Source organism: Plecotus auritus (genome assembly GCF_963455305.1).
Source record: "Plecotus auritus genome assembly, chromosome: 6".
NCBI lineage: Eukaryota > Metazoa > Chordata > Mammalia > Chiroptera > Vespertilionidae > Plecotus > Plecotus auritus.
Window position 1 is genome coordinate 113,857,867 of NC_137773.1, and position 20,944 is coordinate 113,878,810.

The following is a 20,944-nucleotide window of genomic DNA, read 5'->3' on the forward strand; positions in this document are numbered from 1 at the left end:
TCCTTTTATAATTCTTGTCAACAGTTAACTTTAGAACTTCTTTCTTTCTTTCAACATACCTTCCATTAAATATTTCTAAACATGTCTAGCAATTAAAGTTTCAGTATTGTATGCTATTTAAAATATTTAGAAAAGGCAGGGGGAGGAGGGAACAGGCCCTGAAACCTGTTTCCAGGCCTCTAACCACTTGAATTTTTAAAACTGCCACTTTTTTCCTAGAGATAAAGATCTAAGTTTCTGATAAGCCTGTGCCAGCAAGAAAGTTGTTCTCTAGGAAGGGTGGAGTGGGGGAGAGGGCGGGGTGAGAAGGTGCTGAGGTCAGAGCAATTTTCAGAGCATTAAAGCGTGATTTGCCGTCAATACCTATGACCAAGATTGTGGAAGGGAAGAGTGGCCTGGAAAAAGGAGGGCAGGACAGAGAAGGTAGCCCCCGTATCGATCAGAAAGGAGACCTGCTTACCTGCTACCTTGAGCGTTACCCTGGGCTCGGCGAGGGTGATGGGGGTCATCAAGTCCAGGCATCTTCAGTCTTCAGCCAGTCCCAGTCATGGCCAGCAGCGGGTCATGATCTGGAAGGGCGGCCCCTCTACGCTGAGACACAGAGGGCCCATCACTTTTCCAGGGGCAGTCACTTTTACTGCATGCCAGGCAGGGCTTGGTTGGAGCCAAGGGCCGGGGCACTGCTTTGCCCAGTGGCCTTCATTTCTGCACTTGAAGCATCTTCCAGGTGGCGTTCGTCATCTCATTGCACCCTCACCACACACAGTCCCCTTTGGACCATGCATGGCTGCCATCGGCCTCAGAGCTGCTACCTAGACTGGAGTTTGCAGATTCACCTTTTGTTGAAGGCGGGCTTACTCTGCCTGCTCCTCACAGGCATTAAAACTTTAAAGGCTGTATTCAGATCTCAGACCTGGGTCTGAGAAGGCATTAGGGGAGGGAGTGGAGGAGCAGGCAGCGGGCCGTGGGCCGAAGGAGGAGGAGGAGCGCGGTGGCGGGTGGCCACACCAGGCCGGGCCTGCAGGGGCGGGCTGTGGGAGGTCTCAGTAACTATTTAAAGAGAGGGGTTGGACTTGCTATTTCAAGATGGCGGCCCCCATGGGAACAGCAGGCCATGTGGCCAGAGAGGGGCGGGACTTGCCATTTCAAGATGGCGGCCCCCATGGGAATGGCAAGCCATGTGGCCAACATGGCGGCTGCTCACAATACACAAGGGAAGAGCAAACCAAAACAGAAATCTCACTTAGCTGTTTGGAGCGGCTGGCGGGATGGTGGGCAGGTGACTCTCGCGCTGCACGGCAGTCTCTGGTCAGCTTGCGGCCTGAGGCAGCAATGGCGGCTCCTGCAGTGGCAACCACTGGCCAGGAAAGGGGCAGCCATGGCGAAGAAGGAGGAGGAAGAGAGGGAGCAGAAAGTGGGGTGGCGGGAGCAGGAGGGGTGGAAATGAAAGATCGGCTGGGTCGAAAGAGTCAGAGACAGAGAGAGGGGCTGAGGACCAGTTTGAGGGGGTTTCTCGCGAGCTAGGAGAACCTGGGCCGTGGAATAGAAGGAACAGAGGGAGGGACGGGAGCACAGATAGAAAAAAAGCCTGGACATATGGGACCTCAGGCCACTTCCTGACTTTCCGGCAGAAATTACTGAGGTCAGTGAGGATGTTAAGTCCTGCTTTCGGGTCATCTGGACCCATTCCAATTCATACTGAGGCCATGCCACGTTACAGAAGTAGCCAGATTGGTGAGGAGACACCCTAGAGGTGTCTTTGGATCAGGTTTAGATTTTTGATTGCCCATTCCAATCCATGGGGTCAGGTAGAGAAGGCCAACGACCAGCATCCCAGTCTTTGAGCGGGGAACCCGAGGGACAGTAGAGGACATCTCCTCTACTTCCTGGGGTCCAGACGGAGGCCAAAAGGCCGGAAAACTCAGGGGGGCAGGAACATCTTCACTGACTCCCCAGGTTCGGAACCTCTCCTGGAGGTGCCCAGAGGGCTATGCCCGGAAGGCAATCTCTGACGCGGGCCGCGGTTTACGGACAGAGACGCCGGAAAAACCGCCAGGGATTAGCGTGGGCTGGGACTTACCACTGATGCTGCGGAGCCGGGGGGAGGAGGCTGAGGGTCCTGAGCCATGAGGAGAGAAGAATGGGGGGGCACCCCAGACCGTGAAAGGTCAAATGGGATGCACGCACCCACCCAGGTTTTTGGCACCAGATGTAAGGTTCGAGGCTCAGGAAATGGGAGTTCGGGACCAAGGCATGTTAAAGGAGGAGGTTTATTCCGCACTAACGAGTGAGATTCATTACAGAGGAGGGTAGAAAGACCAGGATTAGAGGAGGGGGCGGAGAAGAAGGAGGACCTCAGCCGGACTGCCTCGCAGACTGGGAGAGACAGCAACACGTGCAGCTGTGAACATGCCTTTTGAGGGGAGGAACAGGAAGGGGTTGAGCCCAGGGTGGAACGGGAAAGGGTGGGGCCCAGGGCACTCGGCACGCACTGATTGGTGGTTGAATGTCTTGGGGATGTCCCAGCGCAGACGCCGGTTACGTCATAACTCCGCCCACCAGTTGGGGGGAGGGAGGATCTATCAATGGCCTTCCCCAAAGGAAACTTAGGACCCATGGAGTAGTCTCCTCCTGTGCTGATTGGTAACTGCAGCCGCCAGGGCTGAGGCTGGTGGGCAAAGCTGCATTTATTGAGATACTTGAGGCCCGATGCACAAAATTTGTGCAAGGGTAGGCCTTCCTTCCCCCGGCTGCCAGCACTGGCTTCCCTCTGGCACCCAGGACCCAGGCTTCCCTCACAGCCCTGGCTTTGTCCTGAAGGTCATCGGGTCTAATTGGCATATTACCCTTTTATTAGTATAGATTAGTATAGATAACAGGAAGCCGAGGCCTTGCTCAATTCCCGGTCAAGGGCACATGCCTAGGTTGCAGGTTGGATCCCCTGCCCCAGTCAGGGTGGGTGTGGGAGGCAACCAATGGATGCGTCTCTCTCACATCAATGTTTCCCTCTCTCTCTCCTCTCTTTCCCCTCCCCCTACTTTCCAATCTCTCTAAAAATCAATGGAGGGGGGGAAGAAATAATATGAAGACTACGAAAGAGCTTCGTGGATTAGGTATCAAAACGAGTGATTTTTACTCTGGAATCCATGTGCCCAACTCTCCCTGGTTCAGCTAGAATCACACTGATAAGCATGGGGTTGCAGCTGGGTTCGGTAAAGTGAGGAGACTGACTTTGCTTACAAAAGGTATTCTTATCTCCAAGTCAGAAATCTAATGACTTTAAAGGGTATCGGATATGGTAACTGCTTGCTAGTCACTTTAACTCACCGGGCGTGAGGATGATAGCTTCCACACAATGTTGTCCATTTTACGGAAAGTCCCCCATCCCCCAGCTCACAGAGTGTCCTGCAGACCTGGACACAGCGTGGTCCTCAGTTATGGTAGAAAAGTCTGGGGTTCCGGGAGCCACCTGACCCAGGGACAGTCCTTAGTCCCTGCATCTGGTCTCAGATTTCCTGCTGGGCTGCCCTACTGTGCACAAACCAACAGGACAGCAGCCCAAAGTGGCTTTCCTGAGCTTTCTGACTTGCGCAATCAGTAGACTCCCAGGATAACCTTTTCTTCTCTATCCCTTTTGATTTTTAAACTGTTTGATTAGCACTGTTTTCTTCACTGAACCTACTCCAAATTAAAAACAAACATTGATGCCCTGGCCGATTTGGTTCAGCGGCTAGGCTAGAATGTAGGCCTGAGGACTAAAGGGTCCCGGGTTCGATTCTGGTCAAGGGCACATACCTCGGTTGCAGGCTCCTTCCTGGCCCAGGCCCTGGTTGGGGCGTGTGCAGGAGGCAACCAATGGATGTGTTTCTCTCACATCGATGTTTCTCTCTGTCTTTCCCTCTCTCTTCCACTCTCTCTAAAAATCAGTGGAAATTATCCTCAGGTGAGGATTAAAAAAAAAAAAGGAAAAGAAAACCAAAGGTTCAGGTTTTCATACACCCAAGAAAAGTCTTCTTTAAGTCGCCAAGGGCGTGGGATAGCAAAGCATCAACTGAGAACTGTAATTAATTATTCGCGCCTGTGGGTGCACATGTACTTGAGACCACACTGAGAGTCACATGGACCCAGGAGCCCCTCTGCCCAGGGCGGGCACAGGAGTGGGAGTCGATGGCTGGTGTGGAGATGTACAGACAAGCGCTGAGCCGTTCCCTGCAACCACCCTCTCCTGTCCGTCGACCTGCAGATGGAGAGATACACGCCATTTTGGAACCTGGCCTTGCTGCTCTTTCTTCCTTTTGTCCTTTCCTATGAACCAGGAGGTCAGGGTTCAATTCCCAGTCAGGGCACGTGTCCGGTTGCAGGCTTGATCCCCAGTGTGGGGCGTGCAGGAGGCAGCCGATCCATGATTCTCTCTCAGCATGAATGTTTCTATCCCTCTCCCCCTCTCCCTTCCTCTCTGAGATCAATAAAAATATATATTTTAAAAAATAAAGCATTGTTTTTTAAAAATAAAATAAAATAAACTGATCAAGAGAGGGAAAGTGGAACCCAGAAGGAGACGGAAGAACTTGCTGTAGAAGCTTGGCTGTGAGACCCCTGGTTCCGAACCACAAACCTAACTCAAAACCCTGGGACCCTGGTTCCCAGCTTTGCCTCAGAAAGAGCCTCGGACCCTGCATTCCCTAAAACAGGGAGCCTTCCTGGGACCTAACCACGCAACACAAGCAGAGTGCACCCGGAACCCCTTGGCCAAGTTATCTAAATAAATTAACATTGAGACTCAACAACTAACTTACTGAGAAAAGATCAACCATTAACCAACCAGTCAGCTTAGTACATTCAAGAACAAGGAAGTGGCTCCTTTCAGCAGTGAATTCCAAGCTAAGGATAGACTTTGCAATGGACTGGCAGAGTGATATGTCCGCTCGGGGCAAACATTCTTTACTTTGTGGATCTGAGAAGGTAGGTGTCAGCACTGACCAAGTTATTGGTTGCCCAGGACCGAAACGGTGCTCCCTGGGGCGCTTAACTCTCACACAGGCTATGTCACGTGTGTTTAGACCTGGACGTGCCTGGTGTTCACTCAGGGGATGAAGCATCGTCCATTCTGAGCATCTCTCATGTGGGCCCAGCCTTTGTTCAGAATAACATAAGGACACAGAAGTGCCTCCGTAGGGGAAATATGAGGAGAAAACGAAAGTCACAGGGGCCGTCACAGGGCCCCTCGCTGTATTCCATTTATCTCCACATTTTATGAGAACTAAAAAGCCCAATCAATAATTTAACAAGCTAATGGACATATTTTTAAACACAGCGGCCTTCGTTGGAACAGGGGCAAGAGGGCAAGCCAAAGATGATAGAATGGAAGCCAGCTGCTCATACTTAATGCTCATCATGAAACGTGCTGGCGGCCAGAGCCGGACCCAGCAGCCTGACAAGGGCGCCTCCCTGCTCACTCTGCAGAACTAGTGTTTCTGCCGGAATGTGTTGTAATGATGCATGTTTCCTGTGAACCACGCATCTGACTACTCCGTAAATGATTTGAGATATAAGGCACTACATACACATATTGCATGTATACTTTAAGTAAAAAGGTCGGCTCTAAAACGTGATTTTAAGTTGCAGTGTAAGGCCCTTCTTTGGCATTCTGCTTCTGGATGTTAACACCACGCCCTTGACCATGACCATGCGGGCACACGAGGAGGAGCTGGCCTGCACCAGTAGTCTGAGCTACTTTAACCCCATCGGAGGGTTGATGCTGCATTTCACAGAGAAATGAGACCTTTACTTTTCCCCCTCTTTCCTTTCTCCTGTTTTGTATGTTGGCAACATCACAAGAGAGGCAAAGTAACATCTCCATAAAACAATTAATGTACAGCTTGCACCTCAAGACGCGGGAAGATGCCTGCCCACCCATGTTTATATAATCCTATCCCATTTCCCACCATGACACTACTTTTACCACATTTCTGGATTATCCATAGAGTTAAGTCATTTTTATTTAATTCCCTATTATCACGATTAACACATTACTATGTTCAAAACCTCTTTCTCCTTGGACTATAGACTCATCATTACATGAGTTTATTCCACAGGTAACAATCTTCCCACTTTCGGCGCATGCATCTTGCATCTGGCATTCAGAAAGAATGCCTTACGTGTCTCATGAAGAATGAACTCTAGAGCCTTCACGTTTGGTTTTCTGTTTCTACAACAGAAAGAGGAAGGATTCAGACTTGTTTCCTGTTTGGTGATAACAGAGCTGAGGGCAGAGGGCGGAGGGAGGGACGGAGGTAGAGGCTTGGACGAGGGGCAGCCCAGCCCGCATGATGGCAGAGAGCTCGGGGACCCTCTGGTGGCCGCCTCAGTGGCCTGCTGGTATTAGCCCTGACGTCTCATTCCGGAACTCTTCCACTGGACAAGATGTCCCTGCCGGTTTTGGCCTCAGAAGAGATAAAAGCTCACATCTGAACGACCGCCTATCTGGGCTGCAGTAATTCCAGGCCCTGTGAGCGGCACCTGTCAACAGTGGCACCCACGTCACACAGGGACACCTGTTCTAGATGGTGCTTTGGGAGGATTAGATTCAAAGTAAATAGGAGAGAGAACCAAGATGGCACCATAGGTAAACAGTACTCACCACCTCAAACAACCACATCAAAATTACAAGTAAAATACAGAACAACCATCATTCAGAACCGCCTGAAATCTGGCTGAACGGAGGCCCTACAACCAGAGAAATAAAGAAGAATCTCGGCTGCAGAGGCCAACCCTGAGGAACAAGGGGTCCCAGCCCCAAACCAGACCCCCAGCTCAGGGTTCCAGTACTGAGAAGAGAAGCCCCCTTAACTTCAGGCTGTAATAACCAGTGGGGATTGTGGCTGAGTGACACAGAGGCTGCTGGAGTCCCAGGCAGTTCCTCCCAAAGGGCCAGTGCATGGACTTACTCAGAACTCCAGCTCTGGGACAGAAGGTTGGGATGACCCAGGAACATACCAGGAGGAACTGGGTTGGCTGACATTGGGGCAAGAACTGGAGGGCACTTTCTCCCTGACTAAAGTGCTAGCAGGGGTCATTGTTCCTCTGCTAAGACCTTCCCACTACAGAGCTGACTGGCAGCCATATCTGAGTCTCCATCAACCTGGCTCACACTGTTTGTTCCACCTTAGTGATTCTCTGAGACCCCACCCCATCCAATTTGCAGCCCCATCCAACCCAATTTGCAGCCCCACCCAAGCTGTTTGCAGTGACTTTTTCATATGAATGGCCTGTCCTGGCTCAAGCTTCAGACTTTGCTAAAATCTCTCAAACAAGAAGATCCTGGCCTCAGCAGACTCCATACCTCTCAATAAGAGGTCCCAGGTCCGGCACCAGCAGCAGCCTGCCTTCACAGCTTGGCCTTCCTGGGCACTTCCAAGCCCAATGCAAGAAGCAGCCTTCTGCAGATCTCTCTGTAGCTCCTGACAGGTGGCCCCAGGCAAGGCACAGGCAGTGACTGACTTTGCACCTCCCTGGAGGCCCCAGAGCCAGTGCACCCAGAGGACAGCTTTAGCCCACTCCAGATTACAACCCTACCACATCCACCAGTGACACACTCAAGGGGCAGATTCAGTGAGCACCAAAGCCTCACTGAAGCAAGTCCTGCTCCAATGGGGAATCTCCTGCACAGCAGCTCTTCCACTGTAGTCACAGTTGGAAGCCAATTGGCCTGGAGGTCAATTCCTCCCAGTGACGCCAACAGCAATCAAGGTTCAACTACAACAACACTGTGCACACAGACCACATAGGTGCATCTAGAGTGCCCAGCTCAGATGACTGGGAGGCTGACCCACTGGACCTTACAGGGCACCTACTACAGAAGGCCACTCTACCAATTCCAGGAGACCAGCAGCTCTACCTAATACTTAGAAATAAACACAGGGAAGCTGGCAAATTGCAGAGACAAAGAAACATGTAACAGTGCCCGTGCAGCAGGGCTGGCCCCCGTCATGGTCACAGTGCCCGTGCAGCAGGGCTGGCCCCCGTCATGGTCACAGTGCCCGTGCAGTAGGGATGGCCCCCGTCATGGTCACGGTGCCTGTGCAGTAGGGATGGCCCCCGTCATGGTCACAGTGCATGTGCAGTAGGGATGGCCCCCTGTCATGGTCACAGTGCCCGTGCAGCAGGGCTGGTCCCCGTCATGGTCACAGTGCCCGTGCAGTAGGGCTGGCCCCCGTCATGGTCACAGTGCCCGTGCAGTAGGGCTGGCCCCCGTCATGGTCATGGTGCCCGTGCAGCAGGGATACCCCCCGTCATGGTCACGATGCCCATACAGCAGGTATGGCCCCCATCATGGTCACAGTGCATGTGCAGTAGGGATGGCCCCCGTCATGGTCACAGTGCCCGTGCAGTAGGGATGGCCCCCGTCATGGTCACGGTGCCTGTGCAGTAGGGATGGCCCCCGTCATGGTCACAGTGCATGTGCAGTAGGGATGGCCCCCTGTCATGGTCACAGTGCCCGTGCAGCAGGGCTGGTCCCCGTCATGGTCACAGTGCCCGTGCAGTAGGGATGGCCCCCGTCATGGTCACAGTGCCCGTGCAGTAGGGCTGGCCCCCGTCATGGTCATGGTGCCCGTGCAGTAGGGCTGGCCCCCGTCATGGTCACAGTGCCCGTGCAGTAGGGCTGGCCCCCGTCATGGTCACAGTGCCCGTGCAGTAGGGCTGGCCCCCGTCATGGTCATGGTGCCCGTGCAGCAGGGATACCCCCCGTCATGGTCACGATGCCCATACAGCAGGTATGGCCCCCGTCATGGTCACAGTGCCCGTGCAGCAGGGCTGGCCCCCGTCATGGTCATGGTGCCCGTGCAGTAGGGCTGGCCCCCGTCATGGTCATGGTGCCCGTGCAGTAAGGAAACCCCCCATCATGGTCACAGTGCACGTGCAGTAGGGCTACCCCCCGTCATGGTCACGATACCCGTACAGCAGGGATGGCCCCCGTCATGGTCACAGTGCCTATGCAGTAGGGCTGGCCCCCATCATGGTCACGGTGCCCGTGCAGCAGGGATACCCCCCTCCATGGTCACGATGCCCATACAGCAGGTATGGCCCCCATCATGGTCATGGTGCCCGTGCAGCAGGGATACCCCCAGTCATGGTCACGATGCCCGTACAGCAGTGATGGCCCCCTTTCATGGTCACGATGCCCATACAGCAGAGATGGCCCCCATCATGGTCATGGTGCCCGTGCAGTAAGGAAACCCCCCGTCATGGTCATGGTGCCTGTGCAGTAGGGATACCCCCCGTCATGGTCACAGTGCCCGTGCAGCAGGGATACCCCCCGTCATGGTCACGATGCCCATACAACAGGAATGGCCCCCATCATGGTCACGGTGCCCGTGCAGTAGGGCTGGCCCCCGTCATGGTCATGGTGCCCGTGCAGCAGGGATACCCCCCGTCATGGTCACGATGCCCATACAACAGGAATGGCCCCCATCATGGTCATGGTGCACGTGCAGTAGGGCTACCCCCCATCATGGTCACGGTGCCCGTGCAGTAGGGATACCCCCTGTCATGGTCACGGTGCCTGTGCAGTAGGGATGGCCCCCGTCATGGTCACAGTGCATGTGCAGTAGGGATGGCCCCCCGTCATGGTCACGGTGCCCGTGCAGTAGGGATGGCCCCCTGTCATGGTCACAGTGCCCGTGCAGCAGGGCTGGTCCCCGTCATGGTCACAGTGCCCGTGCAGTAGGGCTGGCCCCCGTCATGGTCATGGTGCCCGTGCAGCAGGGATACCCCCCGTCATGGTCACGATGCCCATACAGCAGGTATGGCCCCCGTCATGGTCACAGTGCCCGTGCAGCAGGGCTGGCCCCCGTCATGGTCATGGTGCCCGTGCAGTAGGGCTGGCCCCCGTCATGGTCATGGTGCCCGTGCAGCAGGGCTGATCCCCGTCATGGTCACAGTGCATGTGCAGTAGGGATGGCCCCCATCATGGTCATGGTGCCCGTACAGCAGGTATGGCCCCCATCATGGTCATGGTGCCCGTGCAGTAGGGCTGGCCCCCGTCATGGTCACGGTTCCCGTGCAGTAGGGCTGGCCCACGTCATGATCACAGTGCACGTGCAGTAGGGCTACCCCCTGTCATGGTCACGATGCCCATACAGCAGGGATGGCCCCCGTCATGGTCATGGTGCCCGTGCAATAGGGCTGGCCCCCGTCATGGTCATGGTGCCCGTGCAGCAGGGATACCCCCCGTCATGGTCACGATGCCCATACAACAGGAATGGCCCCCATCATGGTCACGGTGCCCGTGCAGCAGGGATACCCCCCCGTCATGGTCACGATGCCCATACAACAGGAATGGCCCCCATCATGGTCACGGTGCCCGTATAGCAGGGATACCCCCATCATGGTCACGGTGCCCGTACAGCAGTGATGGCCCCCTTTCATGGTCACGATGCCCGTACAGCAGAGATGGCCCCCATCATGGTCACGGTGCCCGTGCAGTAAGGAAACCCCCCGTCATGGTCATGGTGCCTGTGCAGTAGGGATACCCCCCGTCATGGTCACGGTGCCCGTGCAGTAAGGAAACCCCCCGTCATGGTCACGGTGCCCATGCAGTAGGGCTGGCCCCCGTCATGGTCACGGTTCCCGTGCAGTAGGGCTACCCCCCGTCATGGTCACGGTTCCCGTGCAGTAAGGAAACCCCCCGTCATGGTCACAGTGCACGTGCAGTAGGGCTACCCCCCGTCATGGTCACGATACCCGTACAGCAGGGATGGCCCCCGTCATGGTCACAGTGCCTATGCAGTAGGGCTGGCCCCCATCATGGTCACGGTGCCCGTGCAGCAGGGATACCCCCCGTCATGGTCACGATGCCCATACAACAGGAATGGCCCCCATCATGGTCACGGTGCCCGTGCAGTAGGGCTACCCCCCGTCATGGTCACGGTGCCCGTGCAGCAGGGATACCCCCTGTCATGGTCACGATGCCCGTACAGCAGTGATGGCCCCCTTTCTTGGTCACGATGCCCGTACAGCAGAGATGGCCCCCATCATGGTCACGGTGCCCGTGCAGTAAGGAAACCCCCCGTCATGGTCATGGTGCCTGTGCAGTAGGGATACCCCCTGTCATGGTCACGGTGCCCGTGCAGTAGGGCTGGCCCCCATCATGGTCACGGTTCCCGTGCAGTAGGGCTGGCCCCGTCATGGTCACGGTTCCCGTGCAGTAGGGCTGGCCCCCGTCATGGTCACGGTTCCCGTGCAGTAGGGCTGGCCCCCATCATGGTCATGGTGCCCGTGCAGTAGGGCTACCCCCCGTCATGGTCACGGTGCCTGTGCAGTAAGGAAACCCCCCGTCATGGTCATGGTGCCTGTGCAGTAGGGATACCCCCTGTCATGGTCACAGTGCCCGTGCAGTAGGGCTGGCCCCCGTCATGGTCACGGTTCCCGTGCAGTAGGGCTGGCCCCCGTCATGGTCACGGTGCCTGTGCAGTAAGGAAACCCCCCGTCATGGTCACGGTGCCCGTGCAGTAGGGATACCCCCTGTCATGGTCACGATACCCGTACAGCAGGGATGGCCCCCGTCATGGTCACAGTGCCTGTGCAGTAGGGCTGGCCCCCGTCATGGTCATGGTGCCCGTGCAGCAGGGATACCCCCCGTCATGGTCACGATGCCCATACAGCAGGGATGGCCCCCATCATGGTCATGGTGCCCGTGCAGTAGGGCTGGCCCCCGTCATGGTCATGGTGCCCGTGCAGCAGGGATACCCCCCGTCATGGTCACGATGCCCATACAGCAGGGATGGCCCCCATCATGGTCACGGTGCCCGTACAGCAGGGATACCCCCATCATGGTCATGGTGCCCGTGCAGTAAGGAAACCCCCCGTCATGGTCATGGTGCCTGTGCAGCTGGTCTGGCCCCGTCATGGTCACAGTGCCCGTGCAGTAGGGATACCCCCCGTCATGGTCACAGTGCCTGTGCAGCAGGGATGGCCCCCATCATGACCATGGCGCCTGTGCAGAAAGGATGACCCCTGTCATGGCCACGGTGCCTGAGTCTATTCTCAGCCAAAGATATTAGAATGTGATGCACAGACCCGCTGAGACCCACAGGGCGGCTGTGGTGGGCTCCTGGGCTCTGCCCTCGACTTACATGGCCTTCAGAACCCGGCTCCCACCTGAGGAGACTCTGGATGGATGACTTGGAAGGAGTGGCCGGGAAGCCTTTAAAAGCCCTGTGTTAACACCCTAATGAAACGTAATGTGTATCTGCCCATAGGATACACACAACCTTTACATTCTCTCCAGGTAGTAGTTTCATTCATACTTTAGTCAAGTTTTGGAGAGTCTCGGTGCCTTAAATCTCCACCTTGAAATCACAGCCCGAGAGGCAGGTGGTGGCATCCTGGGACTTTACTCTGTGACTTAGGCATCTGCTGCAACCAGTTCACAGAATAATTCAGTCATGAGGAGCTAATTACCCCAGCCCTTGCTCGCATGGCCTTACTTCTTCTTCATAGTCATGACGTGAGGTGAGTGCAGAAGCGCTGGGATCAGGTGAGTATTCTTGTGCTAATTATAAAGTTCTCATGAGAACAACGGCAACTACATGGTCATGGACTCCTGACACAATGGTATGTTCTGGAAACTCCGGAATTTGGTCCTGCTGAGCGGGCACTTCCTGAGAGAGACAGACAGACAGACAGACATTGGCCCATGCACAGCTCAGAGACAGCATGGCGCTGGCATCGGGCATTTAATTTAAATTTCCCTCTGTGCGTGCTATGGGAAGGCTATGTTCTCAAAGGGCCTTTCTCTGTTGACCTTTAGGATAAAGGGGACAGGGGGCTGAGGGCGATGGCGTGAGTCTGCCTTCGAGATACATTTGCAGTCTCTCCGTAATGTTCCTCCCAAACACTGGCTCATTGTCCTGGAAGCTCTCATGTCAGACTCCAAAGTCATGTCTCCTCTGTCATCCCAGTTTAGGAGAAAATGTGAAACCTACTATAGTCACTGAGATGATACTTATGGGGATTTGCATTTTCTTCTGTAGACGGAGATCTACAAATCTGTTTATTTTTATAAAAAGGAGAAAGGAATACAATGACGGCTGTAAACTCTCTGAGCTGTTTGGAGGATGTGTCAGGCGTGTCACGTGTCGAATTTGGGACTCCAGCTGCCAGGTTTTAAGTCCTGCCCTGTTGTAACCAGAGGGGGACTGGACAGGTTACCTAACTGTGCCTCAGTTTCCCTACCCGTGAGAGCGGCAGGGCCCATACCTACCTGTGGGATGCTGCGAGGGCTTCATCATTTCACCCTGTGAAGGCTTGGATTCACACCCCCATGTGCTCAGCGCGGTGCACCTTTCAGTTATTATTTTAGTTATTGTTTTAAATCTCTGCTGCCCACCTCCCGCCGGGAAGAGTGTGTCCAGCCATTTTAACAGCCTCTCCCCTCCACCCCCAGGCCTTAAGAATCCTGTGGAATGGGTTGGGGGGGTCCCACGGTTAAAAGGGCATTCGGGGCCCCAATGCCTTTAACGTGCACCTCGCAGGACTTTATGTTTGTAAGACAAAGGGAGTGCCCTTTGGGCCTCGGCAGTTGTCCCATGGCATGCTGGGTCTCGGACCACGCTTCCGAGTGCACATCCGTGACTGACAGCTGGCTGTTCCTACAGGTCGCAAAGACAGCACGTGGCAGTGGTGACCAAAAGCCCATGTTTATTTCCAAAAAGCCCACATAACCCACATACGCACACCAAGAACATGGGCCCTTACAAAGAGGCAGGATGGGTCTCTACGGAAACCAGGCCCCAACACGGTCCTCCACCTCCGCACTGACCTGCGGTGCTGTTTTCTGGTTAAAGTCACAGGTTATATTTGCTTAATTGTTATTATTGGTAACATTATGTTACTTTTGCTTTTCTAATGAAGTTGGTAAAGTACTTAATTATAATGTGAGCTGCTCTGAAATATTTGTGGATCTAAATAATATGTAATAGATGAGTCTTCACAACACGCAGTAAATACAATGTGGCCTGAGGGGCAAGGGCACACATTGTTGTTGGTAGAAGGTGAGCTGCCATTTGTGAGTTGCCTTAGTCTTGCGCCAGGTCAGAACTGCGAAAGTTTTCTGGATTTAGGTTTTGTGGGGTCTTATTTTGTTTTGTTTTTGTTGTTTTGTCTTTACTAGTATTGTTGAAAGTATTACAGATGTCCCCTTTTTCCCCCCATTGACCTCCTCCAGCCCACCCCCATCCCCCACCCCAGGCCCTCACCACCCACTGACTGTGTCCATGGGCCATGCATAGAAACACACAAGGCCTTTGGTTGATTACCTCCCCTTCGCCCCCCCACCTTCCCTCCAAGATTCCGCATTCTGTTCCCTGCCTCCATGTCTCTGGCTCCATGTCTCTGGGTCCACTCCGTCCATCAGTTTATCAGTTTATGTTGTTCATTAGATTCCACATATGAGTGTGATCATGTGATACTTGCCTTGCTCTGACTGGCTTATTTCACTCAGCACGATGCTTGTGTTTTTTGTTTTTGTGTGGTTTTGTGTTGGTTTTTTTTTTTTTGGCCTCACAGAATCCACCTTTGTTAGTGTTTTGTGCCCCTTCCGGTTGTACACTGGGTTATGTCCAGGTCACACCAGTTCCTGATGCCCTTTCGCAGTACCAATCTGGACTCCACTCTGCCCTAGTCTCTTGCCCACAGAAGCCCAGGACGAAAGACGGTGCCTTTAGAGTTGGTGTGAGGTCAGAAACGTGTGAGATGATTAATGGGTGTGAAAGGGTTTCGGGCTAAATGCAATCAGTTTTGTGCAAACACTCAGTTTCCTTATGGCAATAACAATTCTTCGTTAGCCCAGAAAGAAACGGTTTCCTTGGGCCTCTGTGTGCCTCCCGCAGGAGAGGGCTGAGCAAGCATCGATCCCAGGGCCCAGGGACTCTGCTTCCCGCTCGCTTGTCTGGAGGTTCTTAGACCATTGAGTTTGAGGCCCTGGTTCTACGATGGGGAACACTGATGTGGAAAGTGGTATCACTCATTCAGTGAACAGTGAGGGGTGCTGGGGCCAACTTCAGTCTTAATTTTTTAAAAAATACATTTTTATTGATTTCAGAGAGGAAGGGAGAGGGAGAGAGATAGAAACATCCATGATTAGAGAATCATGGATCGGCTGCCTCCTGCACACCCCACACCAGCGATCTAGCCTGCAACCCGGGCATGTGCCCTGACAGGGAATCGAACCATGACTTTCAGGTTCATAGGTCGATGCTCCACCACTGAGCCACGAGGCCGGGCCCATCCTAATTTTCAGAGTGACTATGAGCGTGACTTTTGAAGTAGAAATCCCCCGTGTGGCTTTCCACCGGCATGTGTCTGCAGAGCTGCCCCAAAAAGGTACCACTGACTCTATTGTCTCCCAACTCCCAGCTCTGGAGGCTGGAGTCCCTGATGGAGGCCCCACCCACCCAGTACACTTTTTCTTTTTTTAAATAAATCTTTATGTTGAAAGTATTACATATGTCCCTTTCCCCCCCCTTGCCCTCTCCCCTCCCCCTGCCCCATGAGGCCTCTCCTCCAGGCCACAGGCAGCTGCGTTCTGGCTTTGTCCTCACCGGCCTCCTCTTTGTGCACTGACGGGGGTGAGAGAGAGAGACGGAGGGACAGAGAGAGAGCCTACCACACCTATCAGATTAGGGCCCCACCCTGATGACCTCCTTTAACCTTTGTTCCCTCCCTCAAGGCTTTATCTCTCAATATAGTCACATTGGGGTCACAGTTTCAACATACGAAATGGGGGGGATAGGGCTCAGTCCATCACACCAGCTAAAACGATGGCTCTGCTTCTCTTGAAATTGCCATGGGGGAGGCACTGCCTGGGGCTCCTGTGCCACTTGAGCTTTCTCACTTGCTCCGTATGCTCATTGTCGTTCCTCTTTCAGATCAGCATCTTCATGACCCACCTGTCCAACTATGGCAATGACCGCCTGGGGTCCTACACCTTCATGAACCTGGCCAACTTCGTGCAGAGCTGGACCAACCTACGCCTGCAGACGCTGCCGCCCCTGCAGCTGGCCCGCAAGTACTTCGAACTCTTCCCGGAGCAGAGGGACCCGCTCTGGCAGGTAACATGGGCGTGGGGGCGGGGGGTTCTGGAGGCGGGCAGGGAGACTGTGAGTGCTGATTGGGGGTAGGAGCTCAGCTGCAGAACGTACAGCCGGCATTTGACACATGCTTCTTTATCCAGTGGTTTTATCCTCTTCAGTGATGCGTTTTGTTTGTTTGATGGGCTGTGTTTGCGGTTTTCTGTTGCGTTGTTTTTCTGAGGTTTCCGTTGTTGGTCCGGTTGGTTGGGGACTTCTGCATCGAGGATGTGGTTTGATGGTTCGTGTCTTCTCAGCGGGAGGGCATCTCACTCTGGGAATGGGAGGGAATAGACACCCAAGCGCCATAATCTGAGACCCCGTGACTAGACTCTGGCATGGGTGTGTACAACCCGGGGCAGGGGTGAAAATAAAAACCGAAGAGCCTTTTTTCACCTCGTGCTTAACACAGTCTGTCTTTAACACGTCACTACGTTCCTTTAGATCTAAGAACGCTTTGCTAGGATCCGATCTATTAATAAAAGAATCGCTGCCCAGACAGCATGGCTCAGTGGTTAAGCATCAACCTACGAACCAGGTGGTCACGGTTCGGTTCCCGGTCAGGGCACAAGCCCAGGTTGCAGGCTCCACCCCCAGTAGGGGGTATGCAGGAGGCAGCAGATCCATGATTCTCTCATCATTGATGTTTCTCTCTCTCTCTCCCTCTTTGAAATCAATAAAAATATATTTTAAAATAAAATAATAAAAGAATCACCAGCATAAGGATTGCTTTTACAGACAGTGGGAGCCTCGTACCCTCAATGCCTGGAACACAAACCCTCTGCTCTGCGCCTCAGCTAGAAAAGCCCCCCTCCCCCCCGACTCTTCCTGATGCACCAAACAGGGGCGGTGAGCTGGCTGCCGTGCAGGTCCTAGGACCCGCCAAGCAGGAGGCAGGGCGCAGCATTCCTCAGGATAAATCCCTGCGAAACAGACTGTGTCCTCTCTGCCTCTCCTCGGGCCTGCTGCTCTTTCCTCCAGGATCCCTGCTGTGTGGCGCCATCTGTGTGGCTGGGGTCCACTCAACGTGTGTCCACTGAGCAGCCCCATGCGTGAGGCTAGGCAGCTGCTTGGGAGAAGGCAGGAAGCAGAGGATGGGGTTCCTCCCGGAGCCGTGGATAGTCCCTGTGGTCTGGCTCTCAGGGACGTGTTTCACAGGGCGTTGAGACGACCGCTACTGTGAGCCCGCCGGTCCTGCAGCTGTTCTCAGCAGGTTAATAGGTGGGAGTCTCACTCCCAGTAAGCTCTGGGCCTGTGTGAGGTGAATAACCCGAGGGGCTGGTGACTAGGTACAGACCTCCCTAATAAGGGGCCTACAGGCACACCCTGCCAGGTTGAATAAAGGCAAAGCAGGTGTCCCACACACTTGTGACGCTGATAAATCATGGGGAGTAAATCACTCCTGTTCTCACACACGTTTGCTTGTGAGATATCTATAATTCATGGCACAATAACCAGAAAAAGCAGCGACCTAAAGAACGGTGCAGACAGCTGACATGGCAATGCTCCCACCTCTACTCTTCCTTCTGCTTTAGAAAAAAGTGTTGTAATGGAGAATTTGTACTCGCTGACACTGAGAGATTTTTTAGGCTAGCTAATTGTGTGGGGGTTTTTTTTATATCAGGGACACTATTTATTTGCTAAGGAGTGAATGTCATATGATTGGGTCACCATGATGATTCTAAATATTGCGTGTTTGTTCAGTGTGAAACACGGTGCTGGTTTGTGGGGTATCGATGAGCATTAGAAACAGGAAATAGTACTGTATTTTAGGGACCACGTCACTGTGGAAGATGCAGAACATACACAGACGCAGAGGAAACATTGGCAGGGCCTGAGTTTTCAGTTTGAAAAGCAGTGTAGAGGTCAGTTTCTGGGACATTCTTACTAAATGACAGAATTCATCAGAAAAGGCTTTGGAGAGCTCACACAGTCCCGTCACTGTTCTGCCATTCATATACATTTAGAAATGTTCAGCTATGTCATCGAAACGTCTTGCTGTAAGAAGAGCATCTAAGTAAAGGAGAGTAAGAGACTCCATTTCATTACGGGAGGTGCATCGTTTATGTGGCTTCTTTAGACGGGAGGTAAAGTTGCAAACATTTTGCGTGAACCAAAGCCACACCTTCTCAGATGTATTTCAGAAGAAGGCAAGGGCCAGGGAGCAAAGGGCGGTGAGGATCAGGGAATCCCTCGGGCCCACAGCTGTGGTCAGCGCTGCCGCATTGAAGAAAACCTGACAGACTCTGTAGGCCACAAGCAGTGTCCGAGGCTGTGGAAGGCTCTGGAAAGATAAAGCACAAACACTGCCCCGCTCCTTCCAGGTGAGTCTCTTCTGCCTACTCATAGTTATCATAGCAACACACACAGCTATGAGCATCAGCAGCCTGTCCTTTATACAGTGTGCATTCAGTTTCATCAAAAACATAAACATAGCCCAGCTGGTATGGCTCAGGGATTGAACATCCTCCCATGGACCAAGAGGTTTGGGGGTTCGATTCCCTGTCAGGCACATGCCTGGGTTGCAGGCTCAACCCCCAGTAGGGGGCGTGCAGGAGGCAGCTGCCAGATGTGTCTCTCTCAATGATGTTTCTATCTCTCTCTCCTTCTCCCTTGTCTCTATCTGAAGTCAATAAAAACATATTTTAAAAAACATAAACGCATAACTAGCACCAATTAAACATTTTATAGCCCATTCTTCACAGCCTTACAGTCAGGGTAAACTGGTCTATAGTGTCTGTCCCTGTATACAGTCTCAAATTCGGTGCGTGGGGACTTGCTTGTATTGGTAAGCATTCATTCCTACGTAGCGTGGTTCACTCTTAAAAACTCATTCAACTGTCATTTTCCATTAGATTTTTAATTCACACTTTGTTTTATTACCACAAATAAAAAGAAAACGTGCACAGCGATAATCTTCGCATCTGTTTTTGTTTGTTTTAACTTTATTCTTTTTTTTTTTAAATATATTTTATTGATTTTTTACAGAGAGGAAGAGAGAGGGATAGAGAGTTAGAAACATCGATGAGAGAGAAACATCGATCAGCTGCCTCCTGCACACCTCCCACTGGGGATGTGCCCGCAACCAAGGTACGTGCCCTTGACCGGAATCGAACCTGGGACCCTTCAGTCCGCAGGCCGACGCTCTATCCACTGAGCCAAACCGGTTTCGGCTTAACTTTATTCTTATTGTTGACAGCTTTTGCATCTATTTAATCTCCTCTGGTTCCTTATGTACATTTTCATTAGCACCTGGGCATGTGGCCTGACTGCCATGTATGTGAAACTGCTTTGTCACCTCATTAAAAAGTGCCACGTGAGTGTCTGCCCACAGACAGCAGCAGGGCCACCAATGTGCTGAGCTCCTTCAAGGGAGGCTGTCTCTCTCAAAGCTATAGTGTGGGGATGTGCACCCACAGCAGGCAGAAATCTGCCCCCAAGTGTGCCCTCTTCGCATACTTCTGGGTGGGGGGTGGGGGGGCTAAAAATTATGTTCACGGGTTCCTGGTAATTCACGTCCCCTTTGTTTTGATAGAATAATCCTAAGGAAGCATGAAGGAGGATTTCCTCTTTTTAAAAAATATATTTTCATTGATTTCAGAGAGGGAGGGAGAGGGAGAGCGAGAGAAACATCAATGATGAGAGATAATCATTGATCGGTTGCCTCCTGCACACCCCACACTGGGGATCGAGCCCACAACCCGGGCATGTGACCTGGGACCCTTCAGTCTGCAAGCCGGTGCTCTATTCACTGAGCCAAACCAAAAAGGGCCAAAAGCACTGGTTTGAATGGTGAAGACGTGGACTGTGGTAGAGGAGGATGTGACCTGCTGTACATGTGCGGCCAGGAGCGAGCCCACAGAAGACTGGCTTTCCCGGGGCCCGGCCACTGCACTTTGCTCACCTGCCTCGGCGAAGCAGAACGAGGCCACCTGAGCAAGCCCCCTGGCACCACCACCACCACCACCACCGAGACGCTGTCCTCGCCACATTCTCTGTGAAGAAACAGCAAGCAGAGGCTGTGGCGACTGCGTTTCTACTGCTTGACATCTAAAACCGAAGACTCATACGTAGTACCTTCAACAATAAAGAATCATTAAATGAAAAAATAGACCCAGAGTCAAAAAAATAATAAAATTCCCTGAGGAAGAAAGTTCTTCACAAAGCAGTGTGAGGAGCAGGTGTAAGTCTGAAGTGACGGGTGATCCGCGGGAGCCAGCGCGGGGGCCACCAGGAGAGATGCTGGAGATGGTTTTCTGCGGGAGGCATGAAGGGCAAGGTCCACACAGTCTCTGTGAAGTCCGCCTTGGAGCACTTGGCAGCACCCGCCCGCCCTTCAGTGCCGCTCACACGCCGTCCTGGCAGCCGCGCCCATCCAAAGCCCTTGCTCTCAAGCCCTGTCCTGCGTTTCATTGTTTCCATTGCAGCAAGGAGGGTCTCCTGATCAGCAAGCTCACTCCAGTGGAGACAGAAGTATTAGCAATATCACGGTGCTATTATGTAAATCATGTAAAATACTACAAACTCATCCGGAGTAAGATAATTCCAGTACAGAAATTCAGGGAAGAGGCTATGACAGGAAGTGCCAGAGACAGAAGCCAGGGACGGCCCTCATGGGGGACACTAGAGTTGACACCTGAAGAATGACAAGTGCAACATCCATTAGCTGGGTGAGTGGCAGGAGCCACACAGCAAATGCATCCATAAATAAATGGGACCAGCAGTATATAGGGTCCTGGGTTACCACAGGGCATCCTCTACCCTCAAGTCCTCGGAAGAAGACCCAGCTCTCTCCCTGTCCAGGAACCAAAATC

The 20,944-nt window shown here is 53.1% G+C and overlaps 1 protein-coding gene across 2 annotated transcripts in view; it reads left to right on the plus strand.

Annotated features, from left to right (window-relative positions):
• Positions 1 to 20,944, plus strand: part of NDST4 (N-deacetylase and N-sulfotransferase 4) — a 209,827-nt gene that overhangs the window by 155,278 nt on the left and 33,605 nt on the right. For both annotated transcript variants that reach the window (XM_080674250.1, XM_080674251.1), the window contains exon 8: positions 15,930 to 16,112. In XM_080674250.1, coding sequence (XP_080530376.1) covers positions 15,930 to 16,112 — 183 coding nt within the window. The remainder of the gene's footprint in view (positions 1 to 15,929; positions 16,113 to 20,944) is intronic.